Source organism: Zootoca vivipara, chromosome 9, assembly GCF_963506605.1.
Source record: "Zootoca vivipara chromosome 9, rZooViv1.1, whole genome shotgun sequence".
NCBI lineage: Eukaryota > Metazoa > Chordata > Lepidosauria > Squamata > Lacertidae > Zootoca > Zootoca vivipara.
Window position 1 is genome coordinate 13,545,058 of NC_083284.1, and position 14,689 is coordinate 13,559,746.

The 14,689-nt window shown below is 44.1% G+C and overlaps 1 protein-coding gene across 1 annotated transcript in view; it reads left to right on the plus strand.

Moving 5' to 3' along the window:
• Positions 1-4,710, plus strand: part of GPAT3 (glycerol-3-phosphate acyltransferase 3) — a 31,725-nt gene extending 27,015 nt beyond the window's left edge. Inside the window, exons 9-12 of the mRNA XM_035111858.2 lie at positions 337-422; positions 1,669-1,797; positions 2,035-2,114; positions 3,628-4,710. Of these exons, the coding sequence (XP_034967749.2) occupies positions 337-422; positions 1,669-1,797; positions 2,035-2,114; positions 3,628-3,748 (416 nt within the window). The 3' untranslated portion in view covers positions 3,749-4,710. The remainder of the gene's footprint in view (positions 1-336; positions 423-1,668; positions 1,798-2,034; positions 2,115-3,627) is intronic.
• The last annotated feature ends 9,979 nt before the right edge of the window (positions 4,711-14,689 follow it).

Sequence of the window (14,689 nt, forward strand, 5' to 3'; positions counted from 1 at the left end):
GATGAATCCATGGCCTGGCTCTGCATAAGGCAGCTCTCTGTGTTGCTTTCTCGTTCACGGAAGGACTCCAGCTTGCACAATGGAACTTGCCCTCCCTCTTCTTCCCCAACTCCCCACTCCCACCCCGCAAAAAATATAAAATAAAAAAAATGTGATAGGGATGTAGGGAGAGGAGAAAGATCCATTGAGCAATCAGAAGTCCTGAAATGATTGGGTCAACTTAGTTCAATACAGCCTTCTGCAACTCAGGACTTTAATGCCTAATGCGAATAATGCTCCATCTGGGTTTGTGTTTACTGATGGCTCTGTCTTTTATTTATTTATTTAAAAAAACAGGCACTTGTATAAACAACACCTCGGTCATGATGTTTAAAAAGGGAAGCTTTGAAATCGGTGGCACAATCTACCCAGTTGCTATCAAGGTAAGAACACGCAAAATATGTTCTAGGTTCTAGAAGGGTTTCTAGCCAGTTCCTAGGACAGCTCTTGCCAACCTAGCAGTTCGAAAGCACGCCAGTGCAAGTAGATAAAAAGGTACCACTGTGGTGGGAAGGTAAATGGCATTTCCATGCCCTCTGGCACTTGTCCCGTTGCGCCAGAAGCTGTTTAGTCATGCTGGTCACGTAACCCAGAAAGCTGTCTGTGGACAGACACTAGCTCCCTCGGCCTGAAGTGAGATGAGTGCCGCAACCCCATAGCTGCCTTTGACTGGACTTAACCACCCAGGAGTCCTTTACCTATACTAACTAGCGACAGACTAATTAGCAAGCTCCCCACCATACTTCACCATGCCTGCCTAATGCAGAGTGTTAACCACTTGAAAACCACAGCCCTTTATATGAATACCAACCTTGCAAGCCAAATGGGGGGAGCCTGCCGGACCTCATTGTGCCCATAGGCGAGAGGTTGTCTCACCGCTGGCCTAATGGGTGGACCGCTCCTCACCCTTAGAACTCTTGATTAACTTGATTATGGCAGCTGTAAACAAAATTTGCTCCCCTATATTCTATGATTTAAATGTCTTCGATAGCAGAGCCAATTACGTCACTAAGTTAATAATCCCAGCCCAACGTAGGGCTTTTATGCTGGCCCGTTTGAATGTTTTTCCCTTGGCATTTGTCAGGGGAAGGTATCAAAACATTCCTAGAAACAAGAGATTCTGCAGATGTTCTATGAATGTCCCGGACACTGTAGAGCATATTCTCTTTCATTGCCCATTGTACAATACGCTCCGTCAACGCGTGCTGTCCCCTCTTTTGGGTGGTCTGGAACCCCAGCAAGGTGAAAGTGTGGGATTCTGCCTATCTGACGTTGACCAAAGGGTAACGGTGGGGGTAGCCGAGTTTTTGGTAGCAGTCCTCCAAGGAGCAGGTTAACAAGGAAAACCACAGATTCTCTCTCTCTCTATATATATGTATGTAGCCAGCTGCTGCCCTTTTAATATATACTTCAAGGCTTTTATATGTTGTTTTCTCTTTTATGGTTTTATTTGCAAAATGCCTAATAAAGGTTTGATAAGTAGTAGATTAACTTCTCACAGCACAGCCCTACACCGCTTGGGAATTTTTGCTCTTCCAAGAATGCTCCTTCTAACACGACTTGTGAAATGGCCCTTTTCACGTTGGCCGTGAGCGTGACTCTCAAAAGCTGTCCTCCTCCCTTTTGCAGTACGACCCCCAGTTTGGCGACGCCTTCTGGAACAGCAGCAAGCATGGCATCGTCAGCTACCTTCTGCGAATCATGACCAGCTGGGCCATCGTGTGCCACGTCTGGTACCTGCCACCGGTGACGAGAGAGGTATCTGCCGTTGTTGCATTGTTGGCGGGTTGGCACAGACGCCACAGTACAATAAGCAGGAGGAACGGCCCCTATTGGCGCCTTTATAACTTTTGCGGGCAGCTAACAAGAGATGCTGTTTTGATTCTCAACCCCCTCCTCTCCCTCTCCTGGCTAAACTTGAGAGGTCCACAGTTGACTTCCTTATTGCATTTATATGTGGATTACAGACAACAACTGCATTCTGTTTCTTTGCAGGAAGGAGAAGATGCTGTTCAGTTTGCTAACAGGGTGAAGTCTGCTATTGCTCGTCAAGGAGGACTTACGGAATTGCCCTGGTGAGAAAAATGAGACTATGTCAGAGAGAGAGAGAGAGAGAAATTAGAGAGTACTCTGCAAAAATTTAATGCCTTAAATTTCAGCACTGGGTGGCAATGGCCTAGAATTCAGTTTGCCATTTGTCTTGGGTACTTTAGTTGAGAACTAAAGAACTTTAGTTGAGCTTTAGTTGAGCAGGGGAACGTGAGTGGTGTTGTGGGTTAAACCACAGAGCCTAGGGCTTGCCGATCAGAAGGTTGGCGGTTCAAATCCCTGTGACGGGGTGAGCTCCCGTTGTTCGGTCCCAGCTTCTGCCAACCTAGCAGTTCGAAAGCACATCAAAGTGCAAGTAGATAAATAGGTACCGCTCCGGCGGGAAGGTAAACGGTGTTTCCGTGTGCTGCTCTGGTTCGCCAGAAGCGGCTTTGTCATGCTGGCCACATGACCTGGAAGCTGTACGCCGGCTCCCACAGCCAGCAAAGCGAGATGAGCGCAGCAACCCCAGAGTCGTCCGCAACTGGACCTAATGGTCAGGGGTCCCTTTACCTTTTACTTTAGTTGACATTCCTGCGTTGCAGGGAGTTGAACTAGGCGACCCTCGGGGTCCCTTCCAGCGCTACAATTCTATGATTCTTGAAGTAACAGTGCAAGCCTAACCACGTCTGCTCAGAAGTAAGCCCTAGTCAGTTCAATGGTGCTTACTCCCAAGTAAGTTGCACTTAGGATTGCAGTCTTGATCTTGAACAAATGCAATGGTGTCCAGCTGAGCAGATCTGTGAGTGCAATGACTTTTGGTTGTGCAACCGCCTTCTCCTTTCAACCTCTTACTCCACATACCCCTTTAAGTTCCTCCAATCCTTTAGAGCAGGGGTCCCCAGACTTACCGGCGTTTGGGCCGGTTCCCGCCGCGCCGAACGCGCGGCGGGCCGGAGGGCAGGGGAGCGCGTGTCCGTGCGCATGCGCACGGGCGCTTACTGGCGCGGCGGCGCGCTTCCAGGGTGAAAAAGCGCCGAAAATCCGTTGTGCGCATACGTATGGGCCTCCCCCGACCCGGAACTGCACCAGAAATGACCACTTCCGGGTCGGGAGAGGCCCATACGCATGCGCACAAAGGATTTCCGGCGCTTTTTCCCCGACCCGGAAGAGCGCTGCCGCGCTGTGCGCCGTAAGCGGGCGGCGGGCGGCGGGGGTCGTCGCGGGCCGGATTGGCAGGCCAATTGGGCCGCATCCGGCCCCCGGGCCGTAGTCTGGGGACCCCTGCTTTAGAGCATATCACCTGGATACCTCAGTTGCTTAGAGCATGGTGCTGATAATGCCAGGGTTGCAGGTTCAATCCCTGTATGGGACAACTGCCTGTTCCTGCATTGCAAGGGGGGGGGGGGTTGGCCTTTCAACTCTCGAATTCTATGATTTGGGGAGAGAAGAGTGATACGTTCTGGTGCACAAGTGGGAATCCTTGCGCCAGCCAGCCTACTTAGCAGTGCCATCTTTATCCTGCTTCATACATTTCCCTTTCTGCCCTGTTCTTTTAAGGGATGGAGGTTTGAAACGAGCCAAAGTGAAGGAGACTTTCAAGGAAGAAGAGCAGAAGAACTACAGCAAGATGATAATAGGAAATGGAGCCTTGTCGAGTCGACCAGCAGACTCTGACTGATCTCTTCTGGCGGACGCTTTCCATGCCTCATCGCTATAGAAACGTGTGGATTGTTTCTCTCCCCCCCCCCCATTACAAAAGAGAAGAAATCTAAGCACTGAGTGTGGGGAGAGCCCAAGGCATTGCTTTGTTTTCCCTTCAGCTGTGGCTTGTTGGTTTGCCACTGTCTGCCGGCGAATTCTTGCTTTTGACGTCTGGGAAAGAGGACTGGATTGAAGCAGAATGGGAAATCCCAGGCAGCAACTTCTGAATGTTTGCCCAAGGGGGATTGTAGATAATGATTATTATAATTATAATAAAAATCAAGCCCAAGTTACGTAGTTTGTACAAATAACAGTCAACGTTGTTTAAGTGGTTATGGAAAGTTTGGAAAACTCTACGGTCGCTCCGACGGATTGCTGTGTGTTGATTGTTTGAATAGGTGGTCTAACATTTCGATGGCTTGTTTTTGATGGGTGTTGTTGCCGAGAAGTTTTTTAGGGAGGAAGTGAATGTCATTTAGTGTTACCAGGCTGAACAGCTAGAAAAATGAAACCTTGGCTGGTGGCTATTCTAGACAGTTGCAGTGAAGAACCAAAACTGCCTGAAGACATTGTTTTTATTTTTATTTTTTAAAAAAGGTTGCTTCTTGTATAAATCCACTCCATCTTTCAGAAGAACTGTCTGGAAAAATGTTTGATCCAGTCTAGGGGGCCGCTGTCCCACCCCTTGTGGAACAGAGAAGAGCAAGTGGTTGAAACACTAATTTATTTATTTTTTAAAAAATATCACTCTGCTCCCTTTGTAATAAAACGCTAAAAAGTTGGAAGGGGAAAAAATACTGGAGGTAAACAGTGTCTGATGAAACGCACTTCTTCCATGGTCTGTGTTGGCAGCAGCCCTATATGTGTATCTGTCACTTCCTGTATGAGAAATGTTATGTTGCCTTATTGTAAATTGAAATAAATTCTATATTTCTACTAGTGGTAGCATTTCCCCCCCCCTTTTTTTTGCTCGTTCCCCACAGCTGTGCATAGTCCGCACTTAAAATAGAAACCTGGGCCAAGGTCACGCAAAACATTCAGCTTGTATGAATTATGCACGTAAAATACCTTTTACATAATTTTGTCGGGGGAGACCAGGGAACTAATAGAAGCTCCTGGAGCCTCTGCCCCTATCAGTGACAATTGTATTTCCCTTGTGGCTTTTGAGAGTTCGCTCCTGTGTTGCCATTCTCTCTCAAGCATATCTCTGTTTAAAAAAAACCCCTGAAGCCGAGCTTCATGGGAAGCTGATTTCTGTAATCAAGATTGCATATTGTTTTGCGCTCCAGCTTATTTTCTCTGCCCCTGTTTTCTCCCCCCAAATTAAGACCTGTATGCACAATACAGTGGTGCCTCACTTAACGAATGCCCTGCTTAATGAAATTTTTGCTTAACGAAAGGATTTTTCGAGTGGAGGTTGCCTCGGTAGACGAATTCGTTTTACGAAAAATTTGTCTAGCGAATCGCGGTTTCCCATAGGAATGCATTGAAATTCAATTAATGCGTTCCTATGGGCAAAAAATTTTTCAAAAAAAATTCAATGCATTCTTATGGGATTCGCTAGATGAATTTTTCTTTATAAGAAATGACCCGTGGAACAAATTAAATTCGTCTAGCGAGGCACCACTGTACAAGGAGAGACTTCTGATCACGGAGGTAGGTTTTAGTTTTATTTTTTGATTTGGGATGTTTATATTCCCACCCACCCCATAATTTCAGTTTGAAGATCTCCCAGAGTGGCTTCCGGTTCTGCAAACAATGCAGAAGTGATGGCCACACGCTCTCCCTTTCAAAGCTCTTAGTTATTTGATCAACAGATTTTTGGGGAGGCCGTGGGCACTTTTTAACTGGATTGTTTTGCCACCTGGCGCTCATGGGAAACTCCTGTGGGTGCTGATGACCTGTCAATCATGTGCACCCACCATTCACCAACAGACGCACGGTTCTCCTTTTTGATATGCCACCTGCAAACAAATGGGGTGAGGGTACCGATGCTGTAGATGTGCCAGTGAATTGGCCCTTCAGGCTGTATCTCCCTTCTCGAGGAGGGGGGCATGGGTGGAATGGAGAACTCAATTGCTGCCTGCATTCCAGAATGCAGCACAAGGGAAAGCAAGATGTTATCCATCATAGCCCAGCAAGTTGGATGGGATTCCCTGCCTGTACTTTGTGGGGGCTGGGCAGTTGGCAGAGTGCAGGGCCTCAGCATGGGCATCCCGCGGTCTTGGGTACCATCACAGGGAAGACCCCCTCTTTTATGTAGCCTCCGCAGACATGGGGCAAGGATGCTGCTCCAGATCTTAAACCTGGCATTGTCTGCATGGGAGAAGGCGGCTGGAAGATATGGAATGAACTCCCACAAAATTCAGGGATCTCTCAGATGGCTTTAAAGGAGAAACAGACCTTGCTGAGAAAAGTCTGTATAGTTAAAGCTATGGTTTTCCCAGTAGTGATGTATGGAAGTGAGAGCTGGACCATAAAGAAGGTTGATCGCCGAAGAATGGATGCTTTTGAATTATGGTGCTGGAGGAGACTCTTGAGCGGGGGTCCCCAAATTAAGGCCCGGGGGCCGGATGCGGCCCAATCGCCTTCTAAATCCGGCCCGTGGACGGTCCAGGAATCAGCATGGTTTTACATGAGTAGAATGTGTCCTTTTATTTAAAATGCATCTCTGGATTAGTATTTGTGGGGCCTAGGAATTCGTTAATATTTTGCTCCAAAATATAGTCCGGCCCCCCACAAGGTCTGAGGGACAGTGGACCGGCCCCCTGCTGAAAAGGTTTGCTGACCCCTGCTCTTGAGAGTCCCATGGACTGCAGGAAGATCAAACCTATTCATTCTGAAGGAAATCCGCCCTGAGTGCTCACTGGAAGGACAGATCCTAAAGCTGAGGCTCCAATACTTTGGCCACCTCATGAGAAGAGAAGACTCCCTGGAAAAGACCCTGATGTTGGGAAAGATGGAGGGCACAAGGAGAAGGGGACGACAGAGGACGAGATGGTTGGGCAGTGTTCTCGAAGCTACGAACATGAGTCTGACCAAACTGCGGGAGGCAGTGGAAGACAGGAGTGCCTGGCGTGCTCTGGTCCATGGGGTCACGAAGAGTCGGACACGACTAAACAACAACTAGATAAAATTGAGGGAGGGAGAAGACTTAGCAATGACTACTAGGCATGATGGTTAGGTTCTAGTTCCACTGCTGAGCAATATGCTTCTGAAATACCAGTTGCTGGCAAACACAGGTGGACAGAGTCCACCTTGCATCTGATTGGCCACTGTGAGAAGAGGATGCTGGACTAGGTGGACTTTGAGTTTGACTAGGTGGACTTTGAGTATGTTGTTAAGGCGGTGAAAGGTAAAGGACCCCTGGATAGTTGTCCAGTCAAAGGCGACTATGGGGTGTGGCACTCATCTCGTTTTCAGGCCAAGGGAGCCGGTGTTTGTCCACAGACAGCTTTCCGGGTCATGTGGCTAGCATGACTAAACCGCTTCTGGACACCGTGACGGAAACCAGAGTGCACGGAAACGCCGTTTACCTTCCCGCCGCAACGGTACCTATTTATCCGCTTGCACTTCGACGTGCTTTTGAACGGCTAGATTGGCAAGAGCTGGGACAGAGCAATGGGAGCTCACCCCCTCACAGGGATTCAAACCACTGACCTCCTGATTGGCAAGCTGAAGAGGCTCAGTGGTTTAGACCACAGCGCCAGCTGCATGGATCAGGTGCAGTCAGAAGATTGCTGTTGAGCTCTTAATTCCACTTAACTGACCACTGATTTCCATGCATGGTGAGGAATACCTTTGGGATACCTGTTGCCTTCCTGTGCTATGCCAGTGTTGCATAATGGTTAGAGTGTCGGACTTGGACCCAGGTGACCAGGGTTCGAATCCCCCCCTCAGCCATGAAGCTCGCTGGGTGACCTTCGGCCAGTCACCATCTCTTAGCCTAAACCAGGGCTGCCCAACTTCCAGGAGACTGCGATCTACTCTCACTATAAAAAAAAAAAATCGAAGTTGTTGAGCATTTTGGGGGGAGGACGAGCCAAAGTTGTTGAGTGAACTCTCCTTCATTGGAGGTTTTTAAGCAGCGGTTGGATGTTCTTTTTTTTTTTATAAAGCATTTTATTGAATTTTCCAAATAAACACATTTAAAACACTAAACAAAACTGACAAACATTCAAAAACAAATAACACACACAACTATCTTTTTAACAATTCTTCCCAAATTTCTCCTCCTCAATACTCTGCCGAGCTTGACTTCCCTCCCTCCCCTCATTTGGTTTTCTATTCAGCTCTTATCTCGCAGTTCCTTTATTCCATCCATTTAAAATCAATTCGTAGGATTTATTTCAGTCCTGCAAGTGTCTTTAAACTTCTACAGTTCTTTTCCATATAGTCCACAAATTTACTCCAGTCTTTTTGGAACCTTGTTTCCCCCTGGTTCCGGATCCTGCTAGTCAGTCTCGCTAATTCCGCATAGTCTATCATTTTTGTCTGCCACTCTTCAATCGTCGGCAAATCCTGAGTTTTCCATTTTTGGGCTAATAAAGTCCTAGCTGCGGTTGTCGCATATAAAAATATTATATAGTCCTCCTTTACAGTCTCTTGTCCAATAATTCCTAATAAAAATGTCTCTGGTTTCTTGGGAAAAGTATACTTAAGGATCTTTTTCAGCTCATTATATATCATTTCCCAAAATCTTTTAACTTTTTCGCATTTCCACCACATATGATAAAAATCTCCTTCCTTCTCATTACATTTCCAGCACAAAGCAGCGGTTGGATGTTCAAGGCTGCTTTAGTTGAGATTCCTCTTCCAGTCTACAATTACCATCTATGCTCTTTACCTCCAGTGAGGATATTAACTCCAGAGTCTAAAATGACCCACCGGCACCACTCATTGTACTTGAGCTATTGTTCCGAAACCTTAGCCAGCCTCTGAGCCTGCAGACTTTTAATGAAGACGAATCTCTCAGATGCCCGTTGCAGTTGTGAAATGAGCAAGTTTCATTTGCACAGAATAGTGACCAGCTGAGGCATCCATTGCAATAGATTGGTGGTTCCCAAGCTTTTTTTTGGCCATCCCCACCTAAGCACCTCTTAAATCCTGATGCCTCCCCCCCCCCGTGACATACAATTCTTATTATTCAAAAAGTGAACTCCTATTCACATGAAGGAAGCCTAAAAGGCCATTCACTGTTAATAACTCATTCTCGAATTGCCCCCCCCCCCCTAAAAATCAAATTGCACCCCTGTGGGGCATGTGCCCCACATTAGGAACTACGTCACTGGATAGAGCTCACCAAGTCTAGCATATGCCTTTGAATGCACGCATTGGAAGGTCTAAGATAAACTCAGAATGAACGCAGTTCTTTTGCCACAAGGTGGCAGTGTTGTAAATTGTTTTATTCAAGAGCCCAAGCCAAAAGCAAAGTGTGCAGTTTTGTATATACCCAGAGGACCTTTGATTTGAATGCATATGAGTGCTAGGCAGAAAATAACAAAACGATGGAATTTTATGGAAAAATCCATTTTGTTTCCTCCATTTGCTTCTCACACTCCTGTCTGCTTTGCAAATGTGACAAAGCTATCTATGGTTAAAAAACTTGGGAGGATGCAGCAACCAGCCATGATTTTGAAGTCCCACTAATTTCAGTGGCAGTCGTCACACTCTTATTGAAATGAACGCACCGAACCCCTTGATTCTAACTACCATCTCACGTGCCAAATGTCCCGACTATTCTTACATCATATTTATTTTCAAAATGTCCTTCCTTCCCTATATTTACTTACTTAGAAAGGCCATAATCTACTTTTCTTTCTTGTCTTTGTCACAACCTTTGCACACCTTTTCAGTTAGAACCACATATTTGGCGTAATAAATTGAATTCACGTAAAAGCACAAATGCAAAGGCATTTTAACACCTCAAACGTTTTAAAAACTGTTAAGGCGGCCCTACAATTTACAAAGGTTTACATAATCCACTTCTCTGCGCTACATGTTTCTGATGCTCCAGAGAAGCGGACAAGGAGCAATGGATTCAAACTACAAGAATGAAGATTCCACCTAAACATTAGGAAGAACTTCCTGACAGTAAGAGCTGTTCGGCAGTGGAATTTGCTACCAAGAGTGTGGTGGAGTCTCCTTCTTTGGAGGTCTTTAAGTAGAGGCTTGACAGGCATATGTCAAGAATGCTTTGATGGTGTTTCCTGCTTGGCAGGGGGTTGGACTGGATGGCCCTTGTGGTCTCTTCCAACTCTATGATTCTATGATTCTATGTTTTCAAAGCAGAGAATATAAATAATAAAAAATTAACAATGATAAACCACCAGCTAAATTTTTTCAAAGCAGACTGAAAATGAATGGACAATATTTGGGGGGAGTTATTTGCCATGCATTTAATGCCTCTTAAGATACTACTACAATGGAGTATTATTGCACTTAGTAAGAAGACTCCTCACGGAGCTACAACTCCCAGCACCCTAAACACACAACAGTTCCAAGGATTCTTTGTGGAGAAGCCATGACGGTTAAAAGTGTTTTAAGAATGCTTTAAATTGACAGCTAAATTCTACTCAGAGTAGTAATGTTCATTAATTTCAGTGGGTTTAGTCTGAGTAAGGCTTACTTGACTGCTACCCACAGCTTGGATGCAAATTTACTCCCAGGTAAGAGTCTTCTTTGAATTATGGTGCTGGAGGAGACTCTTGAGAGTCCTATAGACTGTAAGAAAATCAAACCTATCCATTCTTAAGGAAATCAGCCCTGAGTGCTCACTGGAAGGACAGATCCTGAAGCTGAGGCTCCAATACTTTGGCCACCTCATGAGAAGAGAAGACTCCCTGGAAAAGACCCTGATGTTGGGAAAGATGGAGGGCACTAGGAGAAGGGGACGACAGAGGACAAGATGGTTGGACAGTGTTCTTGAAGCTACGAACATGAGTTTGACCAAACTGCGGGAGGCAGTGCAAGACAGGAGTGCCTGGCGTGCTATGGTCCATGGGGTCACGAAGAGTCGGACACGACTAAACGACTAAACAACAACAAGAGTCTTCTTGCAAGATTATGGTGCAGTTCTCAAGAGCTCCCACTCATTTCTGTGGGGTTTGCGTAAGAGAACTCCCTGCAGAATTGCACCCACAATCGATGGCAAGCTTTAAACTGAAGTGGGGGCGGGGGGGGGGAGAGAGAGAGAAAGAAAGAAAGAAAGAAAGAAAGAAAGAAAGAAAGAATCGTGACCTCAGGATCAGAATACAGACTCCAAATAATGTTTCCCATCCTCATCTTATTAGATTGTCTGTACTATTTTTATTTCATTTTTTTATTATTTATTTGCCGAATAAAAATCCATACAAATGAAATCCAGGCGTACTCAGTAAATAATAACGAAAAGGTAAATTTACTTTATGAAGAAGCCGGGGCTTGTAAGACCTCGTTTTTGAATGACACTAACTTCCCTGCTCACCCAGCTAATTCAGTCAATCAGACAGTCTCTCCCCCTCCCTCCGTCTCTCTCACAAACAGACATCATATCAGCCTTCAAGGCTCTGTCCTCGTGAGCGTGACCTCTCTTTAAATGGGTTCTTAAGAAAAATTGGTTTAAAAAGAAGAGATGGGAGCTGAAGCACTAGACATAGAAGCAGTTTAATTCACTGTACATTTCTTTTTGGAGGAGGCCTGCGTGCTGCTAAGGCCCATTTTGTCCAGTTTCAGGGGTGGTGCCTGAAAAAGAAATATTGGGGGGAGCACAGAATGGGAGAAGTGTGTTTCTTGCATACCCTCCAACTTTTCTCCGATGAAAATAGGGACGTCCCATTCCATATTGTTATTTTTACTATTTATACCCCAAACATCTGACTGGGTTGCCCCAGCCGCTCTGGGTGGCTTCCAACATATATAAAAACATAATAAAACATAAAACCAGTGCTTTTTTCTAAAAAAAAAAAATGTTTAGCGATACGATACTCTCATTTTGACTCAATAAAACACAATTTTATCTGAAGAAGTGTGCATGCACGCGAAAGCTCATACCAATGACAAACTTAGCTGGTCTCTAAGGTGCTACTGGAAACAATTTCATAGTTCAAATTGGGAAAAATAAATACAGTACAGTAAATGGACAAAGGTACAAAGATTCACAAAATGTTTAGGGGTAAGCGTCTCCCTGCGTCCCCCCAGAAAAAAAGCACTGCATAAAACATTTTAAAAAAACTTCCCTATACAGGATTGCCTTCAGGCAACTCAGGGGTCGGATAATTCCATACCCTCCAACATTTCTCCAATGAAAATAGGGACGTCCTAAGGAAAAGCGGACATTCGGGGATCAAATCAGAAACCGGGACGGCTATTCCAAATCACGGATGTACCTGGAAAAAGGGACACTTGGAGGGTCCATTCTTAGCCAGGGGTGGAGGGAGAAAGTTTTGTCCTGTATTTGTCTTATATTAAAAGGAAGGTGTGCTCTGGTCCATGGGGTCACGAAGAGTCGGACACGACTAAACGACTAAACAACAACAAAAGGAAGGAAGGAAGGAAGGAAGGAAGGAAGGAAGGAAGGAAGGAAGGAAGGAAGGAAGGAAGGAAGGAAGGAAGGAAGGATATTGAAGATAGGTGGGCACTGTAGTGTGATGACTTTTTTACAACCTCATTTCCCTGTATCATAATTTGATGAGCTTTCATTAAAGATTAGATAAAATATTACTTTCAAAGAGATTTGATAAAAAAAACCCTCACGCACAAAATGATTTTACAATATTTATTTATCAGTTTTTTGACCATTTTTGAAGTCACTGTAAGCAGATATAAAATTGAACCCAAGCTTTAGAGTCACATATATACAACATTATATAGGGTCATCAAACACACAAGGAAGCATTTTTTAGCTGCAGTAACAGTATAGACGCCGCTAGAGGACGATGTTTTGCTACCTCTCCTGTAGGATCTTTTCCCAGCATGTCCAGCAGGGTCTGCTGGCTGAGTTTTGAGGTCCCAAAAAGGGGCTTTTACCTTGTGCAGGTGTGACATTTGTATACCCTATGTTGCTAAGAACACTCCCCATTGTGGAATGTGGTGCTGTGTCCAAATTTGATATGAAATATATATAGAATTGTTAATACAATTTTATGAAATGGTAAAACGGCATACAAAAAAAAACCACGGTTTGTGCGTAACCTTTTTAAATATTTCAATGGAATATACCTCATTTTAGTCATTAATAGGCAAAAGTTCATCCATTTGTGCTACAGGAAATAATGTTTGAGGGAAAAAAAATGAAAAAGTCATCACCCTGGTGGGCAGTCTTAAAGTCCAAAACATCTGGAGGGCAACAGGTTGGAAAAGCTGGTCTAGGGGGCATAGCTGCCAAGTCTCCCGTATTCCCTGGGAAACCCCCGTTTTTCCAGCTGTTCCCAGCTGAAAAAACGGATTTTTTGGTTTCCCCCCCAGTTTATTCTGGCGCGGTGGCCATTTTGGAACTGGGCGGAGCAGCATCAAAAGTAGCTTCTGAGCATGCTCCGCCCAGTTCCAAAATGGCGACAGCGCTACTTCCGGTCCAGTCCCTTAATTCTCAGGCCGGAACTTGGCAGCTATGCTAGGGGGTGCTTGATCTTCTCATCCTCCTCCTGCTGCCACCTATGCTGAGTTCAGCTATGGCATTTTGCCTTCTTGCTCTCCAGTCAAAGAGTTATACCAAGTGTGGGATACCTTTGGCCCCCTGGGTGTTGCAGAACTACTATCTCCCTGCCCTGCCTCTCTTGAGGTCATTGGCTGGTTTGCTATTCACTGAAGCTGTGCACCTCTGACTCACCTGCTTCCCCCAAAAGCTGGGAGCTGCAAAAAATGCCCCCTTTTAAAAAATAAAAATAAAATTTATTTCATATTTAAATAGTGTACACTTATAAATAAAAGCATAGATATCAATATGAGGGAATACAATGCCAACCTCTTAATCACACATACCAATTACTTTTCTTTATAATTTCTTTTCCACCTATACTAAATCAGTAATTACATATATTAAGCCTCTAATCCTTGGTTTAACATGTTATATACATTTCAATTAGTTTCCTAATTCTTTTTGCCAATATTTCCCCTGAGCCATAGGATTGGACTCTATTACTGAGCTCCTGTTTTTTATAGCCCCATTTTGCTGGTTTTTCCTCTTTTCTCTCTGTTTGTTCTTATGTTGCATTTCTGTACAGCACTTAGCGATTAAAAAATATATATTAAGTGGTTTAGTTAAAAATGCTTTAGCCAATCATTTAATTCAATTCATCACACCTACAACAGAATCCTTAACATAAAATCTAAAAATGAAATCAAAATAATGTATTCAACCTCCATTTCATCCTCACTCCTTATTTTTAACAAGTTGATTTTGCAGATTTAATCCATTTCCAACTCTTTATTCCCAATAAATAACTCTTGGCACTTCTAAATGTGTATATTATATTTAGATGAATGATGTTGTGTTTTTTTGTAAAAGTGAAAATTATATATTGTAAATTATATATTATATAATTATATATTATATTATAATATATTATATAAAATTATATATTATATAATTATATATAATATTATATAATATATATATATATTGTGTGTGTGTGTATATATATATCTTGGCACTTCAATTGTTTTCCCCCTGTTGCACTGCTAACATTTTTGCTGCCACCAGCAGGTAATGCAACAATTATCTCTTTATCCCTAATAAAATTCTAATAGGATCGAATGAGAGATCTAGCCCTGCAATTTCCTTGTTCTTCCTTTTTGGAGGAAGTTGCCAAAAATAAAACATTTTCTCAAGTTCTGTCCATTTCCCGCATTTAGTATGTGGTTCTTTTGTTTTTTGTTTTAAACCAAGCTTTCTTTAGGGGAAAAATTCCACTCCAAACCTCTTGAGAGTGTTTTCTGTTAA